This window comes from Ylistrum balloti, unplaced genomic scaffold (assembly GCF_031769215.1).
Source record: "Ylistrum balloti isolate Yb309-2 unplaced genomic scaffold, AGI_CSIRO_Ybal_v1 Utg371230, whole genome shotgun sequence".
NCBI classification, from domain to species: Eukaryota; Metazoa; Mollusca; class Bivalvia; order Pectinida; family Pectinidae; genus Ylistrum; species Ylistrum balloti.
The window spans coordinates 67,289-78,216 of NW_026782666.1; the positions used below are offsets into that span (position 1 = coordinate 67,289).

Below are 10,928 nucleotides of genomic sequence, written 5' to 3' on the forward strand. Positions count from 1 at the left end.
CAGTGTTTTGTTTTTACCAATAAATATGCATGATACCAACATAATGGTCAACTTAACCCAAGAGGCCATTGAACTAGTGCCATTGTGTGGCCAAAGCCATCAAGATGGCAGTATCAGCTCTCTTCCAAGCAGGTTCCATATTTTTAACTTGTAAAGCATGTCAGGGAGCATTGTTTCCATTAAACTGTTAAGGGAGTATTGTTTCCACTAAGCTGACTATAGAATTTTGTCTCCAAGTGAATTAGAGAATGGTGTCTCCGTGAAGCCGACAAGGGAATTATTGTCTCTCTGTCAAGCTTACAAGCAAGTATTTTCTCTCCATTAAGCTGACGGGGAATATTGTATCTCCATCAAGTTGACCGGGAATATTGTCTCTCCATCAAGTTGATTGGGAATATTGTCTCTCCATCAAGTTGATTGGGAATATTGTCTCTCCATCAAGTTGACCGGGAATATTGTCTCTCCATCAAGTTGATTGGGAATATTGTCTCTCCATCAAGTTGATTGGGAATATTGTCTCTCCATCATGCTGACTAGGGAGTATCGTTCGTCTCTCAAGCTGGCTAGTGAATATTGTCTCAATGAAGCTGACAAGGGATTTGTCTCTCTATCCAGCTGACTAGGGAACATTGTTTTCATGAAGCTGACAAGGGATTTGTCTCTCCATCAAGCTGACAATCAAGTATTGTCTCTCCGTCAAGTTAAGACGGAAACCGAAGAAGAATTTTCTGAAGAGCCACCTGTCAAATGTGTAGTGTTTAAATATCGGAATGGAAATCTTAGAGAAATGTTCTATTATGATTTCGTTAAAAAGAGCATTGCCAAAGTTCAAAACACAGGCGAAAATATTAGATGAAAAACGAATGTTGGTTTTTGGTTACTTAAAAATGTTGTTTCATTTAAAAATTTGTATTTTTCTGGAGCATGAAGTAGGAACTTGCCCTGTTGGCTGAAACCTTACACACTACTATTTCTTATAATAAAAAAAGCGAAACAAACTACTTTTTCTGAGGATTGAGTGAGCAAAACAAACTGCTCTTTCTGAAGATTAAATAGGCGAAACAATCTACTCTTTCTGAAAATTAAATATGCGAAACAAATTCTGTGAGAGAATGAAAAGATAAAATGAAATGAAATCGCTGTCGGGCCGGATTAACTCATGCTAGCAAAATGAAGAAAGCACTTCGAAATACTTAATATGTAACTTCCTGATACCAATTGGTGTGTTTTAAACTAATTATACAGATGTTTTGTCCTTCAGGGTCTTGTCAGTGATGTTCAAGGCCCTATGTGTTGATAATATAGAGGCAGATGAGTGAAATAAAAAAATTGGTGAAAAGACGTATCAAAATCAAGGTGCAATAGACCCATAATGAAATACATCTTCTTAATTTCAAATATCTGTATTTTCTGTGACCTATTGCTATCGCCTTTTGTACAGGCGCACTGAATATAGCTCCCATCCCCCATGGGCATGAGGGGCGGGTCCAGTAATGGTCAAATTGATCGAAACTTCAAAAATCTTCTCAATTCCCGGTTCAGGCATTTTCAATTACTCTTCATGGATTGAAAGGCCTTCAGATGCTTAAGTTCGTTATCTCAGTGTCTCACATTTCCGCTAGGGAAGGGATAAAGTCGACTAAAGTCTTATAGATGATTACATTTCTAAACATTATTTCTTTATTCTCAATCAGAAATAGTTGAAACTATTATTTGTATGAGATGACAGTCTGATGTGACTGTACCCCCAGTGACTGATGGACAGATATAGAAGAATCAAACCCTCGTCAAGTATGTGAGTGCTTTACTAAAATATAATGACCACAGGATCTCGCATTTCCCCTTGGCGGGTGGGGAGGGGATGTCTCCTGGTTTATATAGGGAAATAACATTTTTATATCTTAACTTTTACAAAATCCATTTTCCTTTATTAATTACTGTTCATAGATGGAAGAGTTTACAAGAAAACCATCAATTCTATTTGTTACTTCTTTTAATTCAGACTAAGAAGCCTGAGTATGGGGCACAGTATATTTACAGTTTACATTAGCTGTGTACAATATAGTTAAAGCGTTATCTTATTTTTCTAAATCATTTCTAGGGCGTCATAAATGAAGCATTGTAACTCAGGTGACCGTTAAGGTTCTTGGGTCTCTCGTTTTAAAGTGTGAAGTACACGAGTATAATAGTGTTACAAAGTCAAACGCGACTATCAATTATTGTATATTGACAACTGAACCAGTACAAGAACCTTTTTTAACAGTTTTGACATATTTCTTTCAAAGTAATGTAAGTAACCTGCACGTTACACTGTCAGCTAACATGATAACAAGACAAGATAAAACAAACTCTGGTAGTTTCTTGTTTTATTTAATAAAAATATCTAACGCAAAACAAGAATGAAATAAGGTGGGAAAAAAACACTGTGAACATCTCTGTCAAATCTCTCATGTTTTGGTACATGATGCATTATTTGTTAACAAATTTATTGATTGATGAAGAAACCCATTTCTTATTTGTCTAACTCCTTTCTACAAACTGATTGACGGAGGAAACCATTTGTTATTTGTCTAACTCCTCTCTACAAACTGATCGACGGAGGAAACCATTTGTTATTTGTCTAACTCCTTTCTACAAACTGATTGACGGAGGAAACCATTTGTTATTTGTCTAACTCCTTTCTACAAACTGATTGACGTAGGAAACCATTTGTTATTTGTCTAACTCCTTTCTACAAAATGATTGACGTAGGAAACCATTTGTTATTTGTCTAACTCCTTTCTACAAACTGATTGACGTAGGAAACCATTTGTTATTTGTCAAACTCCTTTCTACAAACTGATTGATCGTCGTTATTTCACTAACTATGATGGTTGACTTCTGCCTTTTTCTCAGTTTTTTTTCCTGAACTGTAGGGCGATAGAAGTAATATGAATCGCTGTTCATGATGATAACGAAATCCTAAAAAAAACAAGTGGTTCCCGGCTATCATATCTGGAAACTACAGGAAAATGAAAATATATATCGAAGGTGAGGTTTATAACTAAATGGCTATGGAAATGGAAACGAAAGTTGTTTTGAAATGATGATCTTGAGACTGTTTGTACAAGAATTCTCACAAGAAATGAAGTACTCAAATTGTTCATCCATAGATGAAAGTCAATGGTTTTGAAAAAGTACGCTCAGGCCTTTAAGTAATCTGGTCTCTACAGTGATCTGACAAGTTGGACAGTTCAATGTGCGTCTGTGATGACGCATTGTCTTGTTTTAATGAAAAACTTGATTTAGAGAACTTGACGTAACACACCCAAGCATTACGTAGTGAGAATAACATTGTTATATACTTTACATTTCATCATGTTCAAGTTCATTTTGCAGTGTTTTTTGATGATCAGTTTAGATTTTATCCGAGCTTAACCAACGATTGTTAACTTAGATACACGTAAACCTGAGAGCAGGGTCAACGGCAGCATTCATGCTGGGGTTGGTTTCATCTGACGGACTTTTGACGCCTTTCTTGCACATGTTCCGAGTTGTCTCCCTTGCATTTTCCCAATCCACGGCACCATACATTAGTGTTTGCTCATATATGTAGATCCCATGTTCTTCTGTGTCGGGAATAAACCATTCAGGAGATACGGTTCCGATGTTGCTTGATCCAGTATTAATATCATGTGATTTGATTTCGCCTTCCCATGACACAGTACATAATCGTCCTACTGGGGTTATTGTTACTTTGGTATAATCGTGTTGACTTTGAGATCCAGTTGATGAAATAAGGTTTTTGAATAACGGAAACTTGCCACTGCATTTGTACTCTATACAAGCTCCACTGTTCTCCACATATTCCTGACGAATTCCCAAGACTGTATCTTCTATTCCGCTATTTGTGCCTGCCTTACTTCTGACTGAAAAAGAAAGATTTGCAGATGAGCCAGTTACTTCTATTTTTATCATACAGATTGTGAAATCAGACATGTCGATAGTTTTTTTGTGTGGATACCACAACTTCGGTCCGATGTCATCTGTGTTTGAGGACCGTTCATAGGCTTCAATTGGATCGATATTCAAGAGAGTAAAATCGGCGAAGTTCGAAGTTGAACGTTGGTAGAAATTAAACATGTTTATTGACGTTAACGAACCATACTTCTTAAATGGACCATCACCAGATAGCAGGAATTTGGTTTTTACGGCAAGGGGGTCCGTTGTTGTTTCATAAGTCAGACGGGAACGAGCAGACTGTGCTAGTCCACTAAGACTGGAAATACCTGGCTCATATTCTTTCCCACTTTTAAATGCTTGGATATAACCCCACGCATCACTACGGCAAAACGTATATTGCCACTCATCACTGTTGCGCGAAGATTCCTTGATCGCTGTGACATATTCTGCGTTGCTGCCAGGATACCTTTCTCCAGGATACGTCATGTGCATCACTCGTACAGTGTAGCCATTAACGAGAATATTGTTTTTATCGGTAACGGCGGTTCTGAAGTAGCATCTGGAGAACCCTCTATAACAGTCTAAATTGATTGCCTGGAATGCACTTACTTGAACTTGTCCTACGAGATAATTTTTTTTTTTTTTTAGCACTCAGAATAGTATCAGCATGACGTTCAGCGTGACGTTCTTCGAATGTCTACGTTCATTCAGAATGTTATAAGCGTGACGTTCTTTAAATGTCTACGTTCATTCTAATATATTAGCATTAATTAACTCAAACATTAACAGGACCAATATACAAAGTAAATACTGAGACAGATAGACAGCCATAAAGTCAAAGACACAGACAACACAAGGAGACAGAGAGACAGAAATGTAGGCAGTCAGACACACAGACAGACACACCCTGACACACCGACAATCAGAGAAACAGACAGACAGACATGCACACAATCATAAACATAGACAGCCACACTAGCAAACACATAACAGTCAAATAAACATACAGCCACACAGACAGACATCCTGACACACACACCCTAACATACACAGACAGACACATAGACTGACATACTCACAGACACACAGATAAATCACATACGGCCTTCCATGAAAAATGAAACGATAAACATGCGGACGACAGACAGATTGCGTTATCATCGGTTACAAGTCACAAATATTAAGATACACAAAAGAACGGTATACATAACAGATCCTAATCATAGACATATATGATATATGATAATTAGTCTAATTTTTTAACTACACAACAGAAGCATAAGAGAATTAACAAGTGTTATATTACATGTTTTGGAACTTCTCAAATCACGTCACATCAACTCTTTTTTTTTCTCTCTTCATCACAGTGCTCGTTTTATACTTTTAATTGTAATCCTGTTCTTTACAAATGAGTTGTTTATTCAATATATATGTTTAAACATAGCTTGACATTTAACTTGTAATAAAAGAATGCCTCTTTCATTGATCTAGTATCTTATTAAGTATATTTTGTGCATATTCAATAGGCAATGTTTTCTTTTTATTGGACTTTACATATAAAATTAGATTGCTAACTATTACTGATTGAACTTTCTTCTGCATTTGATTGATACTATATTTAATACTATTATGTTTTATATCATTTCTACATTTCCACATTGTCCATTTGAATGCAATTAGCGCACTATTAAATAAAATAGAAAAGATACCTTTTTCCAGATAGCCCAGAGCTAATATTTCTGGAGTCAAAAGTTCATTCCTAAAACTTGGGAACTTCACAAATATTTTATTTCTGCATTGAATAAGGACAGATTTTACAACGTTACACGAGAAGAAAAGATGTAAAATATCCTCTAATTCTGTCTTACAAAAATGACATTTTCCGTCTGAATTACTAAATTTACTTATTTTTACTTCAGTATAAATGACGTTGTGTATACATTTCCATTGCAATTCCTTCATCTGTGTTGTCGTAAATGTTAATTCTATGTTATCCCAAACCAGTTCCCAGTCAAATTGTTTTTGAAAAGTTTGTTCCCATTTCAATTTGCAATTCGGTGTCAGATTTTTATTCAGTGTATTCATGATGATTTTAGGTTTTAATTTTCTCATAGTGAGCGGTTTCCCATCTCTTCCAATAATATTTAGGTTACTATCAATAATTGGGTATAAATAATCATTGTTCTCTCTGTTGTTCCCCTTTAACTCATCTAACCATACTATTGGAAAAGCATTTTTTAATCTCGATAACTCAGACATACAATTTCGCTTATCTGTTAACAAAGAGTATATATCACGATCTTTTTTAAAATTCTTGTTTTGTACATCCCATATATCGTTGACTGTACAGATGCCACTTTTCGTAAATGAGGTAAAAAATAAAGGTTTTTCATTAAATTGAATAAAGTGGTTACCGAATAGCGGTTGTTTAAGAATCTCGTTTCTGTTTACATGTCTTAAATTTAATTTCTGATAAGTTGACCATGATTCTAACAGTTTTTTATAAAACAATGGAAAGTTGGATAGGTTCAACGTACGTATGTCCGATAGTTTACAAACAAAAAACTCGATTCTGTATTTGTCATCCAAAGACCTAAGCCAGTGTTTGCCTATCGCGTTCCATGTATCAGTGTCACTTTTTAATATTTTGTACATAGATTTTACCTGTATACTAAAAACAAAATCTTTCACATCTATAATATTCATACCTCCTTCATGATAATGCTTTGATAATATTTTACGATTCACTAAGTCTTTTCTTCCGTTCCAAACAAAATTCCAAATTAACGAATTAATACTTTTAATATACTTTTCAGGTATACCTCGAGCTTCTGTCTCAAAGGCAATTAAGGAAAAGATAAGAGATCTTATAATTAGACTCTTGCCATATAAAGTTAAATGTCTACTTTTCCATACTTGTATACATGCTTTGATTTTCTTTATTTTCTCTTCCCATATCGCATTATTATCTATATTATAACCGTGATGTACACCTAATGTTTTTACATGTTTTTGTGTCCATGAGATATTGCTGTATACGGGTTCTTTATTCTTCCATCTACCTAAATATATTCCGGTAGTTTTTTCTAAATTAATTCTTGAACCAGACGCTGATTGATATACATTAAGCACTCTGAATGATTCTTCAATTGATTGTTCGTCAGATTCAAGGAGTTGCGTATCGTCTGCAAACATATTTATTGCAGTTTCTGTATTATCAGGTAATTTGATTCCTTTTATATTTGGGTTCGCTCTAATGGCGCATGCCAGTGGTTCCGCCTGAAGAATATACAAAATTGGTGCAGCCGGACAGCCTTGCCTCGCTGACCGCGATATAGGAAAATATTTACTTACAAATCCATTTGTTTTGATACATGTCTTAGCATTTTGTAAAAGCATGTTAATCCAGTTTCGAAATTTGGTTCCAATGTTAAATTTTTCCAGACACATATTCAACCATTCCCATTCAACCCTATCAAATGCTTTACTTTGATCTAAAAAAATTATCGCACCTTCTGTTTGTTTTAATTCCGTATATTCAATTATATCTTGTATAAGTCTGTTTGCGTCTGAAATATTTCGTCCAGGTACAAACCCCTTTTGGTCCGGATGAATAAGATAAGATAAATGTATTTTTAACCTATTTGCAAGAATTTTCGCGATAATTTTGTAGTCCACATTTAACAATGTCAATGGCCTCCAGTTTTGAATCAACTCTCTTTCACCTTTTTTGTAGAGTAAAGTAAGCATACCTTTGGTTTGAGACTCAGATAGTTTATTTTTCAGAAAAATTTCTTTTAAGACCAAAATAAATTCGAGTTTGATAATATACCAATATTTCTGATAAAATTCGGCTATAATTCCATCTTCTCCTGGTGACTTATTGTGTTTTAATTGATCGATACTTTTTACTATTTCCTCCTCTGTGATCTCTTTTTCTAAATCATCTCTTTGTTCATTGGACAATTTGTTTTGTACATGTTCTAAAAGTGATTCTGCAGCCCTTCTATCCATGCCTTCTGTCGAGAATAATTGTTTATAAAACTTTGTTTGCTCGTCTAAAATTCCATTTATGTCTGTTTTGTAATTTCCGTCATCTGATTTAATCCGATGCCAAACTTTTTCTTTTGCTCTAGTTTTCTCTAAGCTAAAAAAATATCTTGAAGAACTCTCATTGTCTTCGAAGTATTTGATTCTAGACCTTACTCTAAAACCATTCGTCTTTTGTTGATAATAATCTTTAATTTCATTTTTTAAAGAATTGACTATCTCTCCTGGAACATTTTCCATTTGATATAATTTTTCAAGCAATAGTTCTTTCGATTTTATTTCACTTTCTCTTTTATTTAATATTTTAGAAACGTGGATAGTGATCTCTTTAATTTTTAATTTTGTTATCTCCCACCAGTCAGTTAGATTATTAAACTTGTGTTTTTCTAATTTCCATACCAACCAGAATGTTTCAAACATATTTTTGAATAAATCTGAACTAATAGTGGAAGCATTCATTTTCCATGTTCCCGGTCCCATTTCGACATTACCTATTTCTATTTCGGAGTGTAATAAATTATGGTCGCTGTATAAACATGGTATTATCCTAGTACCAATTATGTCATTGCTTAGGAAGGGACTAACGAAAATGAAGTCAATTCGGGATTTGGAATTCCCTCTGCTAAATGTATGTCCCTTTTTTTCCGAATTTCTTATGCGCCATATATCTATCATTTTATGTTTTTCTAATAGCGTCTTAAATTGTCTTGTACCGGGGTCGTCCCCATTCGTACTTGGAATTCTATCATATTTGTTATTCAAAGTACAGTTGAAATCTCCCAAAAGTATGTTATTTGTTTCCGGTATATTATTATCCAAGTATTCAAAAAATATTTTTCTGTTTGCGCACGTATTAGGGGTATACACATTTGTTAAATGAAAGGAGCAATTGTCATCCGTTGTCACTTTGCATTGTAAAAATCTACCCTCGTTATCCCTTTTTGATTCCGTAATTTTTAAATTTGTTAAACTTTTAGATAACAACGCCACACCTCTCGAAGCAGAACTACCATTGTTCCAAATACTATCGTTACCTCCCATATCTTTCCATTCCTTACTCCATTTATTTTCGTCTGTATTCGTACAATGCGTCTCTTGTACGGCTATTATTTCAAATTTCCTTTTTATTAGCCATAGAAAGAATTCCTGACGTTTTGTTTTATCTCTAAGACCATTTATATTGATTGATACGATAGAAATGGATGGCATTAATACAAAATTAAGATATAATCAGTTAATCCTAAATATGTCTTAAGAATTCCGTCAAAACTTGCTCATCTTGTTGGCTTGACGTTCTGCTGACCGAGGGGTTGCTGATCTGTCACTATTGGTTCTCTTCCGGTAAGATGTCGGGGTGAAAGCAACACCAGGATCTTGAGTAAAGGTGGCATTGCGGATAAAGTTCTCCATGACTGACCACATCTCAGTGGCACCCGACTCATTGACATGAACCCCAGAAGAGTCATTAGGGTCAAACAATTCTCTAACTGTTTGACCTTGACGCTGAAATGCGATCGGAGTGTCCACATACGTAAGAGAGCCAAATCTTTCACACATTTTCTTTGCAAATTTATTTACACTTTGCGCAGTTTCGTTTATGATCTTAATCTTTTCACTCTTGCCTTTACGTGGAATGATACCACATACTCCAATCGCCGTTTCAGGAAATGATTCCTGCACTTTGTTAATTGCAGTGGATAGGTTACATGTAACCTGTTCTGGATCATCAATGTTCCTGGTGATGTCGTTGGTGCCGAGACATAGTGTAACATTTTTTACTTCGGCGTGTTCTGGAATAAGTGACAAAGCCCTAGAAATAACGGAGTCAACCTTATCCAAAGATGCACCGGAGATAGAAGCGTCAATGACATTTTTATCTGGGATGCTTATTCGCTTGACGTTGGATGCTCCAAGGATAACAGAAACATCGGGAGGTTTAACGAGAGTTGATGTGTCTTCAACATTGGTGTTAAGTACCTCATGGACTGATTCAAGATCACTTTCTACATCCGATATGTTTGTACCTTCCAATACGTCATTTGCATACTCGCCATACAGACGAGTTGGACAGTTTCTTTGCACATGGTCATTCTTTTTACAAATATAACAAAGCTTTTCCTCTTTCTGTGGACAATCGCGTGCTATATGATTGCTATTTTTACAGATAAAGCATTCCTTTGTTCGCACTGGTTTGTTTGGACATCTGTAGGACGGATGGCTCTTTTGGCCGCAGTGTATACATTCTGTTCTATTGTTATCCGCAAAAATGCGTATGTCAAATCGCCCAATAGAGTTTCGAATTGGGATCGTTGGTACACAACCTACGACACTCAAGTACCGAGTTCCGTTCTCTATGTCGGTGCCCTGTATTTTCCCTCTACGTATACTTCCAGGGATCACTTGACCAAATTTAGCCATGTACGCAATGATGACTTCGTCTTTCAATTCAAACGGCGCGTCTTTTACTGTTACATTTGTAATCGTTTTTTCAACGTCAAATAATTTCACAGTTCTTCCATTCAATTCAATATTATTGATCAGAAGTTTATTTTTCGCTTCGATGTTTTTACATGAAACTACACAGTTTTTTTCTGTTATTTGAATGGCATTGATTTCATCTACAATATTCATTTTTTTAAGTTCATCGACAACATTTTCGTGAGTCAGCCCTTGAAAAGATTTATGATAGAATTGGACCGATAAATCTCGCTTAATTCCATCCATGGTGTTGTATAGTAAGTCGGATAGTGATATGCACGTGCTAAAATAGCCTACAGTCAGTTTATGACCATGTATACGTATTCACTACATCTTCACGGTTGACTGCTTACACTAAAAAGGTAACATGGCTATACTGGCGAGTAACAGAATGAGAGTGGATATCGTGCACCCTTCCCGTTGTATAAAATACAACCAATAAACCAGTCCATACGATA

General features: G+C 35.4%; 1 protein-coding gene across 1 annotated transcript; it reads right to left on the bottom strand.

Annotated features, from left to right (window-relative positions):
• Positions 1-3,432: 3,432 nt before the first annotated feature.
• On the bottom strand, positions 3,433-4,428 carry LOC132561586 (cartilage intermediate layer protein 1-like). Its single transcript, XM_060226283.1, has one exon. It carries the CDS (start codon positions 4,426-4,428, stop codon positions 3,433-3,435), a length of 996 nt encoding a protein of 331 aa, XP_060082266.1.
• Positions 4,429-10,928: the final 6,500 nt, after the last annotated feature.

What these genes read in the sequence shown, in the direction of transcription:
- LOC132561586 (XM_060226283.1), bottom strand. Translation starts at nt 4,428, where the DNA reads ATGACGTATCCTGGAGAAAGGTATCCTGGCAGCAACGCAGAATATGTC.